General features: G+C 35.4%; 1 protein-coding gene across 5 annotated transcripts in view; it reads right to left on the reverse strand.

Moving 5' to 3' along the window:
• Positions 1-24,882, reverse strand: part of DENND4C (DENN domain containing 4C) — a 124,146-nt gene that overhangs the window by 40,684 nt on the left and 58,580 nt on the right. For 3 of the 5 annotated variants that reach the window (XM_081237843.1, XM_081237845.1, XM_081237841.1), the window contains 7 exons: positions 18,109-18,215; positions 17,080-17,298; positions 10,610-10,755; positions 9,135-9,170; positions 8,923-9,053; positions 6,879-7,011; positions 4,519-4,725 (listed from right to left, as the gene is read on the reverse strand). In XM_081237843.1, coding sequence (XP_081093969.1) covers positions 4,519-4,725; positions 6,879-7,011; positions 8,923-9,053; positions 9,135-9,170; positions 10,610-10,755; positions 17,080-17,298; positions 18,109-18,215 — 979 coding nt within the window. The remainder of the gene's footprint in view (positions 1-4,518; positions 4,726-6,878; positions 7,012-8,922; positions 9,054-9,134; positions 9,171-10,609; positions 10,756-17,079; positions 17,299-18,108; positions 18,216-24,882) is intronic. The other 2 variants (XM_081237844.1, XM_081237842.1) reach the window with 1 other exon arrangement.

A 24,882-nucleotide genomic window follows, 5' to 3' on the forward strand; every position in this document is an offset into this window, starting at 1 on the left:
GTTCTGGTTTGAGAGTCTCGGTAAACTATTTTTTAAAACTATTCATTAATGGAAGTACCAGCATTATTAACTTTTCCATGTAAGACCTAAGGGCACGTGTGCCGTTTGTTTCAGTAACTAAGTTTACACAAAGAAAACAACTATTGTTTTCCATAATATGAGAAGGAATTCATTTTTAAAATCAAGCATGATTAAAATAGCTCTCTCCCAAATCATGTTCTTTATTTTGTGCCAAAGGAATTAAAAGCAGCATCTCCAGAATGCCTACATAACAAAAAGGATTCTATGAACCCGTGTCTTAAAAAAAGGATGAGAAGAAAGTTAAAAACACTGTAATATTATTAGCAAAGGCTTTTCTGAGAATATGTGTTTACTGAAGAGGGCTAAATTTGATCAGAAGAGGACGACTCAATGGGGAACTCCTAAAAGTTAGAATATCACATTTGGAAGACAACAGTAGAAACCATGAAGAATGAAACAGGAATCTCATGGATCCCTGGCAAAGAGGTGAGCCAGTTTACAAGAGCAGTGAACACGGCAGCCAAAGACTACTATAGCTTAATCTGAGAATAAGAAAATATGCATAAAAAAGATACTCTTCTTGGGACTTCTAAAATGTCCTCTGTTTATAACAGAGCTGTTTAACAACTGTGAGTACCATAAAGCCAAGTTGCACTCTCTACTAAAGGGGAAAGTAAATAGATTTGAGAAAGGATATTTTATTCAAGAGAAGAAGTAGGGAAAGAGATTTGAAGAGGCAGAGGATCATAACGATGAGTACTCTAAAGCCAGGAATGGAGAGTTTAAGTTAGGAGCAGAGAAGTTCAGAAACCGTTCGAGCAACGTCATAAATGACTAGGGTAAAGAAGTGTTAGGAAATTACGTAAATTAGGAACACATGGGAGAACTAGGTAAGATGTATGACGCGATTAAGAAGAACGTGGCACAAGAGTTCTTCAAATGTCTGAAGAGCTGTCACTTGAAAGAAGCAGTGAACAGCTTCTGCAGTCCCAAAAAAGCCGCAGGGAGGTGGAACTGAACTCAGCATAAAACACAAACTTTCTAACAAAGCCAACTCAAGCATAGGCAAGGTCCCATATATTACAGACTTTCAACATCTCAGGTTTAGGTTGAAGTTTTACTAAAATGTCTTGAAGTCCTAGTCAACTCTAAGATTCTATGAGCCATGAAGAAGTAAATCACTTTCTATGTCAAATTGGGATTAATCTAAAACTTTCCAAAACCATTCTCGACAATTAATTTATTCTGAAGTCTACAAACTATTCCTCCAAACTTCCAGGCTTACTGGTATAAGAGCCAGGCATCAAACTAAAGAAACAGTAATAATGCCAGGGATATAATTTTTTAATTGCAGTATTTTGTTGCCTACAACATGATACCTTTTAGATATCTATGTTAGATAAAAGATGGCCACAAACTCTTTGCTACTCCTCCCGTGAGAGGTCTATGTCCCTTCCCCTTGAATTGAGGGGGAAAGCCTCTGAGATTACATGACCAACAGAATTTGCCTGAAGTGACAACTGTACCAGTTTCCTGGCTTAAGCCTTAAGAAAGGTCACTTTCCACTTCCTCTGTCTTGAAACAAATGCTCTTGGAGTGCTAAGCTATCATGGGAAAAGCCCAAGTACCACATGGAGAGGTCTGAGACTACATGGAGGAAGAGGGGTCCACCTGAGCCCAGCCTTCCCGATAACCTTGCCAAGGTACCTGGCTGGCATGTGAGTTAAGCTGTCTTGGACCTTCCAGACCAGACCAGCTAGCAACTGATTACAACCAAGTGATTCTAAGTAATACAATGTGGAGCAGAAAAATCACCTCAAATTCTTCCTGGATTTTCAGCAAATAAAATAATAAGATTTAATAAAATGGTTATTTTAAGCCACTAAGTTCTGGGGTGGTTTGTTACTCAGCAATGTACAACAATATCTATATGGATAGACTGATGAGACAAGGTAAGAATAAGCTTGACACAAACATTTCATTTCCATTAAAAATTTAATAAATAGTATTAAAAGCAAAACACATTATGCATTTTAACTTTAATTTAGCCTACATGGCATATGCTATTTCTGGGTCTTTACTAGTTTTATTTAAAAATCTACGTTATTACAACTTCTGCAAACATAACATGTAGAACACAAAGCTGTCAAAACATTAAGCATATGAATGAGACAGTGGGTTCTAATGGAGTATGAACCTAAAAATCAAAACCACTTACTTGCTAGGTGGCCTTATGTGTGTGTCATTTCATCTAAGTTTCAAATTTCTTTCTTTGTAAAATGTAGCTAATATATAATTGCCTCATAGAATTGCTGGGAATACCAAAGGAAATAATGTACATAAAAATACTGTGAAAATTTTAATGTGCTATTCTGTGTGTAATCAATAAACAAATAAAATGCATCAAATATGCCAAGCAAATATGCATCCTTAAGTTTTAAAATAAAGAAACATTTCTTTCTTCCAGTTGTAGAGATGTAATTACTTCAAGTGACTACAAATCTGTCAATATAACTTGTTATAAGTAGGAATACAACAAATTAACCTCCAAAATTTTAAGCCTCCTATCAGTGTTTATTGGGAAAATAGTCTAAAAAACCTTTTTAGCTTACTAGTCATAATTGCTACATGTTAGAAAATAGGAGAATGTAATTACTTGTAACAAAGACTACCTTAGAAACTTAATATCTATAGAGGAGATTACTTTTCAGGCAATTTGTCTTATGAACTTATCAAAGAAACTTAATCAAGTATTGTGCTTTGAGTTTAGTGTGCAGTAACAAAATTAATACTAGCTCTCTCATAGAGTATATTTTAAAGCACATTAAAAATATTCTGTGCTGGGGCTTCCCTGGTGGCGCAGTGGTTGAGAGTCTGCCTGCCGGTGCAGGGGACACGGGTTCGAGCCCTGGTCTTGGAGGATCCCACATGCCGCGGAGCGGTTGGGCCCGTGAGCCACAACTGCTGAGCCTGCGCGTCGGGAGCCTGTGCTCCGCAACGGGAGAGGCGGCAATAGTGAGGGGCCCACGCACCGCGGTGAAGAGTGGCCCCCGCTTGCCGCGACTGGAGAAGGCCCTCGCACAGAAACGAGTACCCAGCGCAGCTAAAAATAAATAAATTAAAAAAAAAAAAAAAATTCTGTGCTTGCACAAACTTAAAGCACATCTTAAAATATATCTTAGATATATTATCTTAGATATATCTCTATCAGAATAAGTTTTTTAAAACATTAAAATGTATGAGGTACAAAACACTAATTCTGATCAAGCACTTTTAATTTCCAAATAGTTTTATAAACATCAGATGAGAGAAAATGTAATCAAATGTGAGAATGGATATTTTACTTGTTTTATAACTATCTTTTCATTTGCAAAGTTTTTTATAACATACAGATAATACTTAGAGAAAAATGAGTTTTAGTGTGCTCACAAGCATTATCAAATCTTAATAACGTACATGCTTTATCAGTTTCAGATCTTTTTTATTTTATAAGAGGAGAAAATTACAGTTATTGCTGAAGCCTATAATGTGCCCCTCCTCAATTGCATTTCTCTTCTAACCTTGTGCTCTCTCCTTCTCCCCAAACACCCATTACTCTGAATTTTTATTCCAACTGCATTTTAAATTCTAATCCGGTTCTAAATAATCATTTTAGTTATTTTAACACCAAAAGTAACTTTTAAAGGGAAAAGCAGCAAAGAGAAGAGCTAAATAAGTAACTCAGTTTCTTCAACCGTTAGTTGGATAATACCACTACCTATCTCTGAGGATGGTTCTGAGGCTTAAGAGATGTAGCACACTGTTCACTGAGCGCTTACTATCAGCCAGGTATTCGTCTAAGCACACTATGTACATTAACTGATTTAACTGTCAAATTAACCATTTGAGGATAGGAACTAAATATTATATACCTCAGTGGGGCAATTTTATCCCCCAGGTGACATCTGGCAATGTCTGCAGACATTTTTGGTTGCACAGAGCTACTGCCATCTAGTGCACAGAGGCCAGGGATGCTGCTAAACATCCTATCATGTACAGGACAGGATCCCACAATAAAAAATGATGTGGGCCAAAATGTCAATGGTGCCAAGGTTGAGAAACTCAGACCTCCATTTTCAGATACATAACCTGAAACACAGATAGGTTATGTAACTCACCTAGGACACAGGTCCCAAGTGAAGAGCCACTTACTAAAGGCCTATTTGCTTCCTAATAAAGTTATCTTGAGAATAAAATTAGGTCAATATTTTTTTCTATTTATCAAGGGCAAACAATCTGGTCTAAGGAAGTCAGTCTCTGCTGCATTTTAAAGCAATAATTTTTAAATAAATGTATTTTAAAATAATAAGTATTAGCTCTATGAAACAGGATAACAATTTTACCTTTCCTACTTAATGAAAATATTCGAGGATACTGGAAAGCAACTGAGACCTAAATTTTCTTAAAAATACAAATAAAATTTATCTTAGTAACAATAACTCAATTTGTTATACTTGCCTCATCTAGAGGATCCACATCTGTTTTCCTCATCTTAATAAGTACATCATATGCCTGCTGAAGTGCTCTGACCTTAGGATGAGAAACTCTAACATAGGCTGGGAGACAAATAAACCATAAACTGTAACAGTGACTGAAGAGACACTTGGCCCATTGTGGTGGATTTGTATAGCATCTCTTCGCCAACTTATGAGCTGTTTTTATCTCCTAGAAAGAGAATAAACAAAACATCATGGCATTCACTAAAATTCATTAGTATGACAGGAAAAGTGAGAAGTAAAAGGAAGAGAGGAATTTAATGTAAAATTTGACTCTAAAATCAAGCATTTCATAGTTTTGCTTTTGTGAATGGCTTCCTACTTAGTGCCCCCATGGTTCTTCCTATAGAAGCACTTTATACTGTATTTCAACTATTTGGCAAGCAGGTGTCTCCTAATAGACTAGAAATTCCTTAAAAGCAGAGATCATTCATATTATTATAATACAATGGGTAACTAAGTGCCCCTCACACAGAAGGCACTCATACGTTTGACGAATGAAAGGGATTTCATTTATAGCTTATAGTTCTATAGAATCATTCTTGAAAAGTCAGAGTCTTCTCACTCTTCCCCCAGTACAAAGTTTAAGATGCCCTAGGCTATTCCCCACCAAGATTTCCACTCTACCTTCTGTGTTAATTCCTTCACTGACTGATTCGTTAAAAAGACCTATTCCTTTGCAGGCAACATAGTCTGAGAAAGATCACAGACCTTCCTACCTAATAGTTTTATGGCATGTTTTCTAGTTCTGATTTTCATTCTGATTTAGGTGGAAGAGAGAAAAAGGTATCAAAGTCACCTGCTGAGCGTTATCAAACTCTACATACTCCCAGAAACTATAGAGCCCTCCACACATGTCAGACTGCCACTGTCTGCCTTGCACTAAAGATCCCTCGGCTGGATATGCCCTAAATAAACATACTGTTATGAGCTCTATTTCCAAGAGACTTGCCTGGAAAAAAAATTCTCGTGAAAATGAGATTTAAAGGTGTAGTAGCAAAATTGTCACATTAAAAAAACTTGCCTTTATTAAGCTGATAATGGTTAAAAAAAAATTCCCCTCAGACAACACTGAGAGAATTGTGTACTATATGAGATTAAGGATCACCTCAGGTTACCCCTAGGATGTGAGAGACTGTACATGAATTGGTAAAACCTGAACTAAGAATTTCATTCTGAAATTTTCCATGTTTTGTAGACCCCCAAAATATCAGTATATGTATAAAGGATGTTCAATTTTAACTCACACCTAACCATAGTTTAACTCTTTATACCTAAATCAGATATAGTATTAAAACAAGATGTCTAGGTTGTCCTAAGTTAACTCCCCTTAGAACGTAATATTCAGTAGAAAATATATTTACATTAACCATGAAGAAAAATCAAAATCACAATGAGATACCACTTCATATATGTTAGGATGGCTATAATCAAAAAGACAGAAGATAACAAGAATTAACAAGGATGTGGTAAAATTCTGACTGCTGGTGGGAATTTTAAATGGTGTACCCACTTTGGAAAACAGTCTGACAAGTTCTCAGAAGGTTAAACACAGAGTTACTATATGACACAGCAATTCTACTTTAGGCATATAACCCAAAGAAATGAAAACATATAACCACACAAACACTTATACACAAATGTCTACAGCAGTACTATGCATAACAGCCAAAAAGTAGGAACCACCCACATGTACATGAATGGATAAATAAAATATTTCACACAATGGAATATTATTCAGCAATAAAAATACATGAAATACTGATACATTCTACAACACAGATGAACCTTAAAAACATTAGGCTAAGTGAAAGAAGCCAGTCACAAAATGCCACAAACTGCACAATTCCATTTTTATGAAATGCGCAGAACAGGCAAAACTATAGACACAGAAAATAGATTAGTGATTGCCTGGGGCTGTGGAAGATGGAGAAACTGGGCAGTTAACAGCTTAGGGGTACAGGCTTTCTTTATAGGGTGATGAAAATGTTCTATAATTGATTGCGATGGTGGCTGCACAACCCTGTGAAGATACTAAAAGCCAGTGAGTATACTTAAACAAGTGAATTTATGGTATATGAATTATGTTTCAATAAAGATTTTTTTAAGTGTATTTAGTTCCCAAGGTTCTCTTAGAACATAAACATAAGCATTCAAAAACTTCAGCCTCAATATTATAAGTAGGGTTGCAAGAAATCGATTTTAATTCATTAACAACCATAGTGGGTCTTCAAATAATTGCTGTGGGTGACAAGTCTAAACTATGAGCTGCATATCACATATACATAGTTTACATTTTAAATTAGATAAATAATATCTGACCTGTTTAGTTCTCTTAGCCATGAGAGCTGGACTGTTTGTAATGCTACTCCCAGTAGGGTGTCTACTAAAACAAAGTTTCAACTCCTGTGGTCTGTCAAAAAGCTTAAGGTCCAGTCTTGGAAAGTATTTGTAACTAAAATAAAAAGCAAAAATAGAACTGCTGATTTAAAGTACATTAACTCTTAATATTATGCCAGAACTTAGGTGACTATTACTAAACCTCAAATGTACCCAATATTATTTTCCAAAATCCTTGTATAGAAATTTTTTTTTCAAAAATATAAGATGATGCAATTATAAGATACATAGACTATCTACATGGAAACTTTGGCTCCTCTGCATCCTATTATTTTCAATCAATCCCTAGAACACAGAAAACCCTGATATCTAGGACCCATGTGTTCAATGATAATTTATATTAAAAGATAACATTTAGTATACTTTGTAATTTTTTCTTTATAAAAGTACCTTGCATTCACATTTAAAAGGAAAAAATCCTGAATATTTTTATATTAGGGATGTGCCATAATTTAACCAATTCTTTACTGTTGGACATTTTTAGGTTATTTCTCAATTTTTGCAATTAAGTATCTTTGTACATTTATCTTTGTGAATACTTTTACTTAATTTCTTAGAATAATGCCCAATAACAGAGTTTTCTATGGTAAATATTTATCAAGAAAATAAAAATTATTATAATCACTATCAAATTACTTCCAGAGAGGTTATACTTACATACACTCTAACTAGAAGTATAGCCTATCCTCAAGCTGATAGACTAAAAATGCTTCTACTACTCATTTGGTTTGTATTTCTTTAAATACTAGAAAAGCTTAACATACTTTCATATTATCAACTATTGGGATTTCTCAGAAATTGCCTAATTATTTCCTTTGGCCAATCTTCTTCTGAAATATATTGCCTTTCCTATTTGATTTACTTATTTGTCAATACCTGCATTCCAATGTATAGTGATCAAAGCCAAAGTAAAAAAGTGTTCTATAATTAACATGCAATCAAAATAGTACTTAATTAAACCACTCAATCTCAGGTATACATTTTTCATTCTTATGGAGTCCTGGTGAGATTATATATTAATTCTATATTTTTGGAAAACACTTATTTTATATTCCCTTTGCCCCAGAAATTCTTTTATGAATACAGCCAAAGAAAATAACTGTGTATACACACAAAGGTATAGATAGCAAAGAACTATAAATAAATCCACAGGAGACTAGTTTAACAAATCACAATAAATGCATGCAATGTGGTTATTTAAAATGAATGGCACAAAACTATATATTGGCATGGAAAAATGTTCAGACCATTAAAGGCAAACACACATCACAAAGAATATGTACAAGATGAACTAATATTTGTTTTAAGTATAGTAAATGCAAATTTATGTACAAAAAGACAAAAAAAGATATACATATAATTGTTAACAGTCATTAAGTATTGGTGCTAAAACAATGTGCTAGTTTTTTTGTTTGATTTTCTAAACCGATTAAATGGTATTCAAATGATCATAATAATAAACAATCAAACATTTTAATTTCTTAAAAGATTCCCATCCAAATCCTATAAGTTTATTTTAATAAAGAATGATTCCTGGCCCTCTACTTTTAAGTTTTCTCTGATATATTACTAATGCTAAAAGAATTACTAAAGAATTAATAAATTCTTATTAATAATAAGAATTTCACAGTCCTTATATTGACAACAAAATCCCCCAAAGGGAGGGGGAACCTCACAAAAGTAAATTTTTTCTTCTTCAGAAATGAAATTTTTAAAGATTAAAATATGGTAAATGTTTAGGTTAACAGTGATAAACATCTGGTTTCCCTTCCAATTGGGCTGTCCAATTCTTAAATTACAATACCTGGTGATATCTCCATAAAATATTCATCTCCATTAGTTCACTAAATACATTTTGAAAATGACCTTCACAAATGATTACTATACAACATATCTACTAATAATCACAAAAGATCAAATTATTAAAGCTGTGCCCAAACAACTCTTTTAAAAAAATTCCTGCTACCTGTATTTTGGTGACAGATCCTTTCCATCATCAGGCGGTGGCTCAGGTGGCATTATGAACACAGTATGCTCACTTTTCTGTGAGTCATCTAGCTCTATCAATTTGGTGTCTTCTGCTGAATCAAAATCAACCTAAAAATAATTATTTTCTCCAATTAATTTGCATATAAGCAAGACCTGATTCTGAAACGTTAAAACTTTAAGAAAAAATACCTTATCTGTTTTCTCTGTGCCTTTATCAGGAAACAACTAGAAAAAAAGAAAAGAATTCTTAGTGAAAATGTCTACTCTGAATTTAATAGAGATTATCTTAAATTATTATTTAAAAAACTATCCTTTTTTAATACTAGGCAGATATGAAACACTTCACAATATATTTGGTGGCCTCCACACTACTAGGCTAAAGTATAATATTTCTCTTATGGCTATTAAGAGAGAAACAATTTATTCTGACTGGTTTCTTCATAAATCCCTCTTTAGAAGCAAAAGATGGGGAGGGGGTGGGATGAATCGGGAGATTGGGATTGACATATATACACTAATATGTGTAAAACAGATAACTAATAAGAACCGGCTGTATAAAAAATTAATTAATTAATTTTTTTAAAAAAGAAGCAGCAAAAGATGGGCAATCACAAGGAGAACCTGGCTTCTCAAATCAAAAATTTCATTATTACTAAACCCCTGCATTACTGATTGATATTAACTAAGCTTCTCTCCAACTGAATGATATTGGACTATCAATATTTAAGTAAACAAAACCGTTGAAGTTTTAATCATATCCCTGGAGTTTTAGATCACACGGATATAATGGGAGAAAATTATTCAAGTCTTCTAAGATACACAAATCATTAGGAGCCTATAAAAATTACATCATAATATTCTACCTTTTTTTGGATAAAATCTCCAACTTTATATAATATAGAGTTTGCGTAAACAATCAGCCCCAAGACCCACTGAGCAAAAATAAGAGCTCTATTAAAAAATGAGAAAAAATATGTGAGTTATCACTGTCAAAAATCAACTTAAACTTCCTTACAATGGGTGAGTAAAGCTTTAAAATTTAACGTATTTCCAAATAGCTTCCATTAGGACAAAAGAAATATATTAGCAAAAGTATTTGGAAAAACATTAAAACAAAAGAACACAGGACTTAACACAGGACTTCCATTACCCATAGAGCTAAACTTTTTTTTTGTTTTGTTTGTTTTTGATTTTTTTTTTGGCTGCACTGCACGGCTTGTGGAATCTTAGTTCCCTGAACAGTGATCGAACCCAGGCCCTCAGCAGTGAAAGCGTGGAGTCTTAACCACTGGACTGCCAGAGAATTCCTAAAACTAAACATTTTTAATGAACTACTAAATCTTATCTTATTCATGTAAAAAAAAATTTAGGAGCTTCAATGAAATGTTCTTAGTACTTAATACAAAATCAAAGTGAGATTCAAAGAGAAAAATTAGCTATGTATGGCAGTACTAGATGCCACAAAGGAAAATAATTCTTACATTAAGCCCAGAATTGGACACTCGCATGTGTATACACACACACACACACACACACACACACACACACACCCCACCTATAATGCCTTCCTCAGGTCATTTGGGCTAATAATAACAATGATGATTATAAAGGTAAACAAACTGTTAAAGTTTTTCCTTAATACTGACATATAGGACAAACTTTACCTTTTCTATGCAATCATCAAAAAAAGCCAATCCAGTATCTTTATCACTTACAAAACTACATTCTTCAATGAAACGAATAAAAATCTGTGTTTTGGTTAAAAGGGTGTAGAATTTTGTATAGGCACGATCTCGACTTTTTAAAAATCCTGAAGAAAATAAAATTAGAATTAAATTCAGATTTTAAAGTGGAACTAGATGTTACATTAATTATTTTAAACTTGTATATATCTATATTATTTTCTCTTTATATATATATACAAAGGGAAAGAGAAAGAAATATATATATTACAGGAAATATATATTTTCTATCATATACATATTAAGGGACCATAGTCCCTTCTGTCTGATTCAACCACAGAAATCCTTAACTTATACCATTAACCTTTTCACTGAAATCTGCATCTCCTATAAGGAACCTCTAGCCCTATAGCTCTCAAGTAGAAACTTCTGATACTCTGCATACTCACAAGCAGGAAGGGTCAAGTCCTTCCTCTGCAATGCCACCACACAATTATTTCTGTATCATCTTGTAAAAATCTCTGCTCATCTGGCTATTATTCCACCCATTCCCCTACTAACTGCAGGTACCTAGTGACTTCAGGGACACCCTCTCCTTCATTCACTGACAAGCAGGGCACCTAATTCAAAGTCTTCTCCTCTCCAACTCCTACCATCATCATTCTTCAACACCCATAAAGACCAACCATCCAACATTTTTATGAGTTTTTAATCCCTTAACTTTCAATGACCTGTGGTCTATTCCACCTCAATCACCAACTTCTACACATAGTTACATACTTCCTGGACTTTTCTTGGTAGCACTGTAAACAGCTCTGCCTCCCAAATCTCTAATTTACATATTACTCCCTGACCATTACCCCTGTCTAGCTGGTATGCTTAAGTTCTTCCTACCAAGCCTTTTGTGAGGGGGATGGGGTAAGGAAGAAGATCGTTCTATGTACACCCTCCTATTTTCACGTCTCTCTCTCGCTCAAATATTGATTCCATGTCTGTGTACGTCATTTCAATTACTTTCTTGTCAACACTCTCAGTTTTTATGCCCTTTTGTCAAACTCATCTAGTATGACCTAGCCCTGGAGCGATGTATTGCCTGCTTTCTCTGGATCTGCGCCAGTGTGGCTGAGCACAAGCTGCGGTGGGGAGGAGGCGCCGTTACATAACCAGATGGATCAGAACCGCTTATACCTTCATCCCTGACCAGCAACCCCACTACATATCTGGAGTCTGAATTTCCCTTTACCCGTGTTTTCACAGTTATTTCCAATGTTTAAATACTCTCCCTCCATGTTCTCTCCCTCATCCCTGAATAATAATACTTTATATTGCAGAGAAAATGAAAATCATTAAATGAGAACTACCTTCATTATCTCACTATAAAATCTATGACTCTTTCTGCAGCTATCATTTATTCCTTACTTTGTTTTACAAGGAGTGTGACCCTCCTCCTGTCTAAGGCCGAGCCCACCACATAAGCCTGGGATTCCAGGTCTTTCAGTGTTCTCTGGACAATACTCCCTCTCTGTTAGCTAGTAACCAGGATACTCAAGTCTCTCTCATTTTAAAAAAACCTTTCCTTAGACAATTTTCCAAAGAGGACATTCAGAGGGCCAACAGGCACATGAAAAGATGCTCAACATCATTAATCATCAGAGAAATACAAATCAAAACCACATTGAGACATAACCTCACACCTGTCAAAATGGCTATCATTAAAAAGAACACAAATAACAAATGTTGGAGAGGGTGTGGAGAAAAGGGAACCCTCGTGCACTGTTGGTGGAAATGTAAATTGTTACTGCCACTGTGGAAAACAGTATGGAGGATTCTCAAAAAACTATAAGAAACCACATGATCCAGCAATTCCACTCCAGGGTATGTATATGGAAAAAACAAGAACACTAATTCAAAAAGATATATGCACCCCAATGTTCATAGCAGCACTATTTACAATAGCCAAGACCTAACTGGTCAACAGATGGATGGATAAAGAAGTTGTGCCATATATATATATATATTTTTTTTTTTCAATGAAATATTATTCATCCATAAAGAAGAATGAAATTCTGCCATTTGCAACAACATGGATGAGTATAATGCTTAGTGAAATAAGTCAGACACAGAAAAATACTCTGTTATCACTTTTATATGAAATCTAGAAGGTGAACCAAATTAGTAAATATAATAAAAAAGAAACAGACTCACAGATATAGAAAACAAACTAGTGGTTACAAGTGGGGAGAGGGAAGGGGGGAAGGGTTAGATAGGGGTAGGGGATTAAGAGATACAAACTATTATGCATAAAATAAGTAAGCTATGAGGACATACAACACAGGGAACATAGCCAATATTTTATAATAACTATAAATGGAGTATAACCTTTAAAAATTGTGAATCACTATGCTGTACACCTGTAACATATAAATATTGCACATCAATTATACTTTAACAAATAAATAAAATAAAAAACCTTTCCTTAACAAATAATTAGATCCTTCCCTTTTCTGCTGTTTCCCTTCTCAATAAAGGGCACAACCATCCACTTGGTGGTTAAAGACAAGAATCTCGAAGTTGTTCTTGACATCTCCCTCTATCTTACATCCCATATTCAATTGCCAAGTTCTATTCAACCTACCTCCTAAAAACCACTCTTCTATTCATACTACCAACTAATCCAGGTCACTTCCACTGATCACTTGGACCAATGCACTAACCAACTAATAAGTAGATCCATACTTTGGATGCCCCCAATTCAATCTGCAGAGAAGCCAAAGAGATTTTTTTTTAACATTAAACATGATCTTTTAAAAATGCAAACCTGATCCTATTACCTACTTAAATATCCCTCACTGACTTGCAATTACTCTTGGAATAAAGACGGAAACCCTTCATTAGTCCTAAAAGATCCAACACGATCTGGCTCACACCCACCATTTCAAGCATGGTTTTTGAGCCACTTTCCCCTCCAGCCTTTCTTTCTGTGATGCTTCAGGACATTCCACATGCTGTGGTCCTTACTACATCCCCTTGAGGTATTAATTAGTTGAGAAAGACTTCAATAAAATAGAAATAAATTATTCTTGACAAGTGGTAAGAAAAAGTCTTTTATTCTTCTTCTAATAGATCTAGGCAATGATCAGCAAAGGCTGCTAATACAATTAAATGAAAGGCTGGTGGGGAAACTATCAATATAATGAATGAAATGAGCCTGATAAAACTTGAACCCATGGATCAATCTTAGGAGCACTAAAAATGGGACACAGCCAGACTTGCAATAAGTAGTGAGCATCATGTGTTTTAGCACCACTTGCCAAGAAAACTGAACCTGAATATAATCAAGCTCTAGATCAGTACTGCTTAATCCAGTAACCACTACACACATGTGGCAATTCAGCAATTAAAATGTGGCTGGTCTTTAATGAACCACATACCCAAAGCCACATCACTATTAAGTTGTGGAGCTGGAATTTGAACAGACAGTCTGACTTCTGAGTCCATGCCATTATTAGTGATTTATATACCCAGAGGTGAAGGTTCAGGGAAAAAAAAAAATGTGGCTGGTCCAAACTGAGATGTGCTATAAGTATAAAACACACACCAATTTCAAAGCCTTAGTATGGAAAAAGAATGTAAAATATTTCATTAAAATTTTTACAATTTGATTACATGTTGAAGTGATACATTTTGGATGTATTAAGTTAGAGAAAACATATTATTAAAATTAACTTCCCCTACTGCTTTTTAAAAAACTGTGTCTACTAGAAAATCTTAAATTATATATGTGGCTCCCATTATATTTCTTTTGAACAATGTGGCTCTTAATCCAACCAGAAGTTTACAGGAAATAGAGATGAAAAAAATGTTAAATAACACCATGGGGATACAATCAGATAAAAACACATATAACTTCAGGAAATTCTAAACACAGTTTATGGGTGAAATGATGTCCTACTTAGAATTTAGAAAGAAAGGGAGGGGTGGAGGAGGGGAGGAGAAAAGGACAAAGGAAGAGTAAAATAAACATAGATGAAACTAAAACAACAGAAAGATTGCTACTACTGCTGAAGTTGGAAGGTAGCTACATTATTCTCCCTACTTTTATACATGTTTGTTAAAGTATCCCTAAAAAAAAGTTAACCCAAAACCCACAGCTAAATCCTATTCTTTTTTCAGGCCCATGCTTAACTGTTACTTCTTCAGGGAACCTTTCCCCTGACCTAGCTCTCTTACTGTAACCAATACTTTCCTTTACAACACACTCAGTAAAATGTGTTATTTTATTGTCAAATGTATATATCCCTTGTTAGACCAAATGCTACCCTGTTAACAAAAACCTTGGGCCTCAGACACTAGTTAAATATCTTTCTAAATTCCATTAGTAATGCCTCTCTTCTACTTAGAATGACAGAGAATGAATTAATGACCCACTACTGTCCATTAGAAAAACTCCATATTCTTAGTCTGGCATTTAAGACTACCCATAATCCGAGCTCTAATCTTATTTTCTGCTTTATCTTCCACAACACCTCTAAAGCTCCTCACTTGGTCAAATTGTACAATTAAAACTTTTTTCCCGAACATGCCATTATGGGCTGAACTGTGAAACCCCAAAATTCTTATGTTGAAGTCCTAACTCCCAGGATTTCAAAGTGTGACTGTATTTGTAGATATGGCCTTTAAAGAAGTAATTAAGTCAAACTTAGGTAATTAAACTAGGGTGGGCTCTAATCTGCGTGGTGTCCTTATGAGACAAGAACATTTAGGTACAGATTCACACAGAAGGAAGTCTATGTGAAGATACAGGGAGAAGACAGCCATCTACGAGTCAAGGAGAGAGGCCTCAGAGGAATCCAATCCTGGCTACACACTGATCTCAGATTTCTAGACTCCAGAATCCTGAAAAAATAAATAAATAAATTTTCCGTTGTTTAAGCCAGGGGTCTCCAATCCCCAGGACACAGACCAGTATTGGTCCACGGCCTGTTAGGAACGGGGCCGCACGGCAGGAGGTGAGCGGCAAGCAAGTGACCGAAGCTTCATCTGCCGCTCCCCATCGCTCCCCATTGCTCCCCATCGCTGGCATTACCACCTGAACCATTCCCCCCACCCCACCCCGTCCGTGGAAAAACTGTCTTCCACGAAACTTGTCTCTGGTGCCAAAAAGGTGGGGGACCGCTGGTTTAAGCCAGCCAATCAATGGCATTTTGTTACAGCAGCCCTGGCAAACTAATACACATGCCTTGTGCTTCTGTTTTTGAGCTTTCTTCCACTTCATTATTACCACTAGCAATAATACTGTTATCATGAGTACCGTAAAGTACTTTTTCTAGTTGCTTCACATACATTTTCTCATCTAATCTTCACAATTGTGCATGAATTAGGTATCATCCTCATTTTATTAATGACAAAACAGAACCCCAGGAAGGCTTCATAAATAGCAAAGTGGAAATTCTAATTCAGATTTGACTTTTAATGCCTATTGTTTTTTAGGAAGTCTTCCTTGCTCATCTCCATTTATAAATTCTACCCATTCTTTAAAGTCATGCTCTTCTTCCATGAAGTCTTCCAAAACACTCATTTGGAAGAATGTTCCCTTTTTCTGAATTTTTATGTCCTCTCACTGAATGATTATGTAAAATCTGTTTTCTTGAGTACTTGCTCTATTTTTAAAAACACGTTAGATCATTTTCCACTGGGTATCCCATGGAGCTAGATTTTATACTTCTTTATATCCCTACATAATAACTAGTGGGATTTGGTAAGTGGTGACTAAATATTTGAGAGATAAGTTGTCCCAAAGCAGAAATGAGAAAAGACAAAAGGACTATTGGGAAAATACAGATTAAAAAATAATAATAATAACTGCAGGGTCAAATTATAGCTATGTAAAATAATTATCATATGAATACTGATGTATCTGTAAGGTTGCCACTACATATACAAGAGCTGCTGAATAACAACAAAAATCTTTGTAATTCCCAAAAATAACAAATACTAAAACAAATGAGTATGGTGTTTTCCCCTGGAACAAAGCTGTATTTTTCAAAAATTTTTAAAAACTGGTGGCTTTATTCCAAAAACTCTTTATTAGAGAATACTGTAAAGCCCAGAGTGTATAAAGTCAAGAATCATGCAAAGTTGAGAAAACACCTAAAAACAAACCACCAGCTTTATTCTACTAAGATAACTGATTACAGAGTACTATAAATATCAGCAACATCTTTGACATTTCATAATTAAACACCTCCAGTTTCAGATTTCTCACGAAAAAAATGGGGTATAAAAATTAAAATAAATTCTATCATAGAGCTAGATTACAAATACACAGAAGACCATCATATTTTAATATGAATTTCTAAGAACTTATATAGTAGCACTATATTTGGTAGCACTACCAAACAGAAAATTTTTTCATTTCAATAAAAAGTATTTATATTTTCAATGCCACTCACCCTGTCGGTCAAACAATGAATCAGCAGCTGTGGCTTTATTTGAAGGAGCCTCTGTGATTGGTCTGAGATATGTTCTGTATCCTTTTAAAATGGATGCCATAAAGCGCAAAAATGCCTCCTGAATTTCCATCTCAAGTTGTGTCATCTTCTTTTGCCAGGAGAAATCTGCTTCAATTGGAGTCATCTCAATCGCTGAACCTTCCTGAGTTTTTCGGTGAACTGACAAGTGAAGAAAGAAGAGAAAATGGCATTAATACATAATGTTATATATATAATAATTCGACAAGGGAATTGTCAAAATAAAGCCCATGACTTCCTGCAATTCCTCTTTATTAATGTAAAGGGATCATTGGCAGGGGCTAACAGGGAGGCACAGATGGGGCACAGAAAACATGTTCAAAAAAACCATAAACCATGGGACTTCCCTGGTGGCACAGTGGTTAAGAATCCACCTGCCAATGCAGGGGACACAGGTTCGAGCCCTGGTCTGGAAAGATGGCCCACACCGTGGAGCAACTAAGCCCATGCTCCACAACTACTGAGCCTGTGCCCTATACCCTGCGTGCCACAACTACTGAAGCCCACGCGCCTAGAGCCTGTGCTCTGCAACAAGAAAAGCCACCGCGATGAGAAGCCTGCGCACCACAATGAAGAGTAGCCCCTGCTCGCTGCAACTAGAGAAAGCCCACGCACAGCAACGAAGACCCAACACAGCCAAAAATAAATAAAAAACAAAACAAAACAAAAAAACATGAACCACAACAGTAATTTCTTACTATTGGAATTCTGTTTTGTAATTAGACTCCCTTTAAGCAAAGCAAAATTATGTCTAAATTTAAGAATTTTCTTATATACATTCTTTCATTAGAAATATCCCTTCCTGGGAATTCCCTGGCAGTGCAGTGGTTAGGACTCTGCACTCTCACTGCAGAGGACCCGGGTTCAATCCCTGGTTGGGGAACTAAGATCCCACAAGACATTCAGCATGGCAAAAAACAAACAAACAAAAATCCCTTCCTTTTTCCTCACATTTACCCGAAGATAGCTGGGGATACAATTTCTTCAAGGTGCTAATCAGATTTTTGCATGGCTTTTTGGGAAGCTGCTTCCAGTTCATGTTCTTCTTTTCATCTGATCTATTAAATAACAACATGGTTAATAAAGTCTGTTATAATCTGTTTTTACTTAAACAAAATTCTTATGTCAAACTAAAAAAGAAAATGGAAAGGGTATTTTTACTGAAGTTACAATTTGAGAATCTGAACAAGTGGTTTTCAAGAAGTTCTCTTTTCATTTTAACCAACCTCAGTCAAATCTGGTCATCTCATTCTAACCCTCCAACATAGATTTTCATTAACTGGAGTTATGAATACAACACAAGTCTTGTTTCAAAGTTACATATTAGAATTATAATATTTTAAGTGTCAAACTTAATTGACTTGAGACTTCAAACTACCTATTAGAAGCAAATCTCGACAAATATCAGAGTCAGTAACATACAGAGCATGTTCTCACCACAATTCAAACGAGTCACCATTTAAGAAAAAGAAATTACTTTGGAAGTTCAAAAGAACACTTTTAAATAATGCATGAGTCAAATAAAATATTTTTACAGAATTAGAAACGTTTAAAACGCTACAAAGATGAAAGCACTATGTACCAACCATGGGCTGGAGCTAATGTCAGGCCAATGTCACTTATGAACATCAATGCTAGCATCTTAAATTCTTAGAGAATTTAATCCACTAGCACATTTTTTAAAAAAAGAGAGATGTTTACTTTAGGAATGCAGCGTTGTTTACTACTAACTGATTTTATAATGTAATTTACCACACTAAGATTAAAGGAGAAAAACTTAATACTCATCTAAATAGTTGTACAAAAGCATTGTAAAGTTCACCACCTATTTATGATTTAAAAAAAGAAATTACTTTTAATCTAGAAGTGGAAGGAAGGTTCCTTAATTTATTATTAAGCAATCAAAACCCTAAAGTGGGGCTAGCAAACATATCCTATAAAGAATAAGATAGTAAGTATTTTATGCTTTGAGGACCACAGGACCTCTGTTACAACTACTCAAATATGCCACTGTAGCATGAAAGCAGCCTCAGACCACATGTAATTGAATGAGCATGGCTATGATACAATAAAATTTTATTTACAAAAATAGGCCTTGGGCCAGATGTCAATTCTTGCTTTAAAGCATAAAGATACTTAATGATGAACTGCTCAAACCATTCCCTTTGAAATTAGGAACAAGACAAGATACCAGTTATGAATATTTCTACTCAATATTACACTAGGATCCTAGCCAGAGAATTAAGACAAGAAATTCTTAAATATATAAGGATTGTAGAGGATATGATTGTTTATAGCCAGAAAATTGAAGAGAATCTGCAAGCAAATGAAAATAAGAGAATTCAAGTAAGTTGCTGGACAGCAGACCATTACATAAAAAATCAATAGCATAGTTATACTCCAGCAACTAACAAGTAAAAAATGTAATTAAAATACCATTTACAGTAGCAATAAGCAAGTTTAACAAAAGGTGTGCCCGATCTTTATAGAGAAAACTGAAACAGTTATTGAAAAACCTTTAAAAACACCTATGAAGTAAAATACAACATTCATGGGTACTGAGACTTTATGTCAAAATGATCTTATTTGCCCCCAAATTAATCTATGAATTCGATAGAATTCTAACAAAAAAATCACAACAAAATTTTGCATGGAATTTAAAAAACTAATTAAAATTTATATAAAAAGCAAAAGACCAAATATAGTCAAAACAATTTTAAAGAATAAGCAGTGGGCTTCCCTGGTGGCGCAGTGGTTGAGAATCCGCCTGCTGATGCAGGGGACACGGGTTCGTGCCCCGGTCCGGGAAGATCCCACATGCCGCGGAGCGGCTGGGCCCGTGAGCCATGGCTGCTGAGCATGCGCGTCCGGAGCCTGTGCTCTGCAACGGGAGAGGCCACAGCAGTGAGAGGCCCGCGTACAGCAAAAAAAAAAAAAAAAAAAAAAAAAAAAAAAAAAAAAAGAATAAGCAGTAAAGAGACTTGCCAGTTCACATCACTTTTTTTTTAAACAATGTTATTGAGATACAACTCACATACCATACAATTCATTCATCTGAAGTGTGTAATTTGATGGTTTTCAGTATATTCAGAGTTGTCTTAACAACCACCACAATTAATTTTAGAGTATTTTCATCACCTCAAAAAGAAACCCCACACCCTCTTAGTCACTAACCCACAATTCCCCCATCCTCCCATCCCAAAGTAACCACTAATCTATTTTCTGTGTCTACAGATTTGCCTTGGGCATTTCAAATAAATGGGATCATATAAGGTCTTTTAGCATGAGGTTTTCAAGGTTCATCCATGTTGCAGACAACTTAATTTTCAAGTCATTAAGATAATCTGATGCTGGCAAGAGACTAAAACAAACCAAAGGAACAGAAAATAAGCCTGGATACATACCCACACAAATATAAAAACTGATATGTGATGGTACTGACACTGAAGACAAGTGGGGAAGAGATGAACTGACCATTCAATAAACAGTGCTATGTGACAACTGTTTACTCATGTTAAAAAAAAATAAAATGGTATCTCTATGTCTCATCATACACTAATAATACCAAGTTTAGCTAAATTAAAGGCCTAAATGAGAAAGTCAAAACCTCACAACTTTAAGAATATCTAGGATAATATTTCATGACCTCAAGGCAGAGGATTTCATGTACAAGAACCAAAAATGGCAATCCATAAAGAGAAACTGAGAACTGTGATCAATTAATATAAGCTTCTGTTCATCAAAAGACACAACAGAATGAAAATACAAATCTCAGTGTGGCACAAGCTATTTGCAATGCATATAACAGACTAAGAATTACTTCCAGATTATATAAAGGCCTTAATCAAATCAAAAGAAAAAGACAAACAACCCAACAGGAAAATGTACCAAAAAAGGAGGGAAAAACCAAAGGGCAAAAAGAAATTAAAACACCTCATTTGCTACTAATTAGGGAAATGTGAATTAAAGCCAAGTGACATCCCATTATCATCAAGTTGACAAAAATTTGAAAGTCTGATCATAACAAGTACTGACAATGATACGGAACAAAGAGAACTTTTGTTTGCAGATGAAGAGGGGAAAGAGTAATATGGCATTAGCTATGCCTACCAACCAACATTAGCTCTTCTAGGTATATATGTTTCAGAGGAATTTTAACCATGTACTCAAAGAAATATGCATAATAATGATCAGAGCAGTTTTGTTCATAATTGCAAAATCTAACTATAATCTAAATACCCATCAATACCGATAAACACTGAAGACAAAGTAGAGCTACGTGTATCAACATGGATGAACTGCATAGAGAATGATGAGTAAAAAAGCAATTCACAGAAAACTATACAAACATAAAAATTTTTAAAGCATGCAAAACAAAATGTCATTTATACTAATACATATATAATATGTATTAGTGGGTGGAATCTGGAATCTGGGTGGAAGATTCATGCAAGTTATTTACATTATTCTCTATAATTCTTCGGTATCTAGAACATTTCATAATTCTGTAAGTACAATTAAGCAGAGTTCAAAATTATGTTACAAAACAGTGCTTTGATCAATCAAAATTATATAGAAGTTATTTAAACCTGGGCAAAATTAAGAATCTCTATAATATTCTTTTATTCAGAACAGTAAATAAAATGAGGTAAACATTTGAGTTAAAACTTCAAAATCATTTCCAAAGGCACCACAATATATACAACCTTGAAATAACTGTTTTTCAGGGATAGTTACTGAAAAACAACGAAATATGTATGACAAGAAATATTTAGTGCTTCCAAGTAGTTCATTATTTCCAGGCTGTAAGTAAACCTAAATACACGTAGTAGAGATCGATCAAGATGGTAGACTAAGAGGACATGGAGCTCACTTCCCCCCATGAACACATCAAAAAATACATCTACATGTGGAACAATTCTCATGAAAAACTAACTGAAAACTGGCAGATGGACTCCTGTACCACCAAGGCTGTAAAAAAGATACACATGGAAGGGAAGAAAAGTGATTGGGTTGGGACCTGTGCCCATGGGAGGGGACTCAGAGGAAATGGGAGATTACACAGGTGGACACCCTCTCAGAAGAGTGAGTGGTGAGAGCCACAGATAGGGCACCCCAGTCCTGGAGTTCTACGCAGGGTAGACAAGCCCCCTTGGCTGGCTGGAGGACCACTGGGACTAACAAGAGGCAAAAAGAAAAACAGAAAAAAAGAAAAACAAATTTAAAAAAATAGAAACAGTTTTAAGAGATCTACAGAATAACATTAAACATACCAACATTCACATTATAGGGATACCAAAAGACAGAAAAGGGGATCAAAAATGTATTTGAGGAAATTATGGTTGAAAACTTCCCAAACCTGAGGAAGGAAACAGATATCCAGGTAAAGGAAGCACAGAGGGTCAAAACAAGATGAACCCAAACAGGTCCACACCAAGAAATATCATAATTAAAATGACAAAAGTTAAAAGTAAACAGTGAGGGCTTCCCTGGTGGCGCAGTGGTTGAGAGCCCGCCTGCTGATGCAGGGGACACAGGTTCGTGCCCCGGTCCGGGAAGATCCCACATGCCGCAGAGCGGCTGGGCCCGTGAGCCATGGCCACTGAGCCTGCACGTCCGGAGCCTGTGCATCCAGAGCCTGTGCTCCGCCAACGGGAGAGGCCACAACAGTGAGAGGCCCACGTACCGCAAAAAAAAACAAAAAAAGTAAACAATGAATTCTGAAGGCAGCAAGAGAAAAGCAAAGTGTCATATACAAGGGAACCCCCATAAGGCTATCAGCTGATTTCTCTGCAGAAACTTTATAGGCCAGAAGGAAGTGGCATGATATATTCAAAGTGCAGAACAGGAAAAGTCTGCAACCCAGGATACTCTACCCAGCAAGATTATCATTTAGACTAGAGGGAGAGATAAAGACTCTCTCAAACAAGCAAAAACTAAAAGAGTTCATCAATACTAAATCTACCCTAAAAGAACTGTGAAAGGGTCTTCTCTAAATGGACAAAAAAGTAAGAATCTATAGGAAAGGGAAAATCTCACTAGGAAAAGCAAATGTATAGTAAGGACTGAAGATCAACCAATTAAGCCAATATGAAGATTAAAAGACAAAAAACTGTAAAAGCAACTATAACTACAATAAACAGTTAAGAGACAAACATGAAGATACAAAATATGACAACAAAAAAACAAAATGTGGGGAGAGGGAGTAAAAAAATGTAGATATTTTAGAATGTGTTTGAACTAAATTACTACCAGTTTAAAACAAAAAGTAGACATAGTTATAGGTCAACAATATATAAACCCGACAGTAAACACAAATCAAAAACCTACAATAGTTACACAGAAACTAAAAAGAAAGGAACAGAAGCATACTACTAAAGAAAATCATCAAACCACAAGGGAAGAAACAGAAAGAAGTAACAGAGAAAAACCTCAAAACAACTGGAAAACAAGTAATAAAATGACAATAATTACATACCTGTCAATAATTACTTTAAATGTCAATGAACTAAATGCTCCAATCAAAAGACATATGGTGGGACTTCCCTGGTGGTCCAGTGGTTAAGAATCCACCTCCCAGAAAATATTTGCAAATGAAGCAACTGACAAAGGATTAATCTCCAAAATACACAAGCAGCTCATGCAGCTCAATATCAAAAAAGCAAACAACCTAATCCAAAAATGGGCAGAAGACCTAAATAGACATTTCTTCAAAGAAGATATACAGATTGCCAACAAACACATGAAAGGATGCTCAACATCACTAGTCATTAGAGAAATGCAAATCAAGACTACAATGAGGTATCACCTCACACCAGTCAGAACGGCCATCATCACAAAATCTACAAACAATAAATGCTGGAGAGGGTATGGAAAAAAAGGAACCCTCTTGCACTGTCGGTGGGAATGTAAACTGATACAGCCACTATGGAGAACAGTATGGAGGTTCCTTAAAAAACTAAAAACAGAACTACCATATGATCCAGCAATCCCACTACTGGGCATATACCCTAAAAAAAACATAATTCAAAAAGAGACATGTACCACAATGTTCACTGCAGCACTATTTACAATAGCCAGGACATGGAAGCAACCTAGGTATCCACTGACAAGATGAATGGATAAAGAAGATGTAGCACATACATACAATGGAATATTACTCAGCCATAAAAAGAAATGAAACTGAGTTATTTGCAGTGAGGTGGAGGGACCTAGAGTCTGTCATCCAGAGTGAAGTCAGAAAGAGAAAACCAAATACCATATGCTAACACATGTATATAGAATCTAAAGAAAAAAAAAAAAGGTCCTCATGAACCTAGGGGAAGGACAGGAATAAAGATGCAGAACACAGAATGGACTTGAGGACACAGGGAGGGGGAAGGGTAAGCTGGGACGAAGTGAGAGAGTAGCACTGACATATAGACACTACCAAATACCAAATGTAAAATAGATAGCTAGTGGGAAGCAGCTACATAGCACAGGGAGATCAGCTTGGTGCTTTGTGACCACCTAGAGGGGTGGGATAGGGAGGGTGAGAGGGAGACACAAGAAGGAGGGGATATGAGGATATATGTATACATATAGCTGATTCACTTTGTTATACAGCAGAAACTAACACAACATTGTAAAGCAATTATACTCCAATAAAGATGTTAAAAAAAATAAAATAAAATCATGGTAAAATATACAAACATAAAATTTACCATTAAAAAAAAAGAATTCCAT

The sequence above is a fragment of the Mesoplodon bidens genome, assembly GCF_964165515.1.
Source record: "Mesoplodon bidens genome assembly, chromosome: 6".
NCBI lineage: Eukaryota > Metazoa > Chordata > Mammalia > Artiodactyla > Ziphiidae > Mesoplodon > Mesoplodon bidens.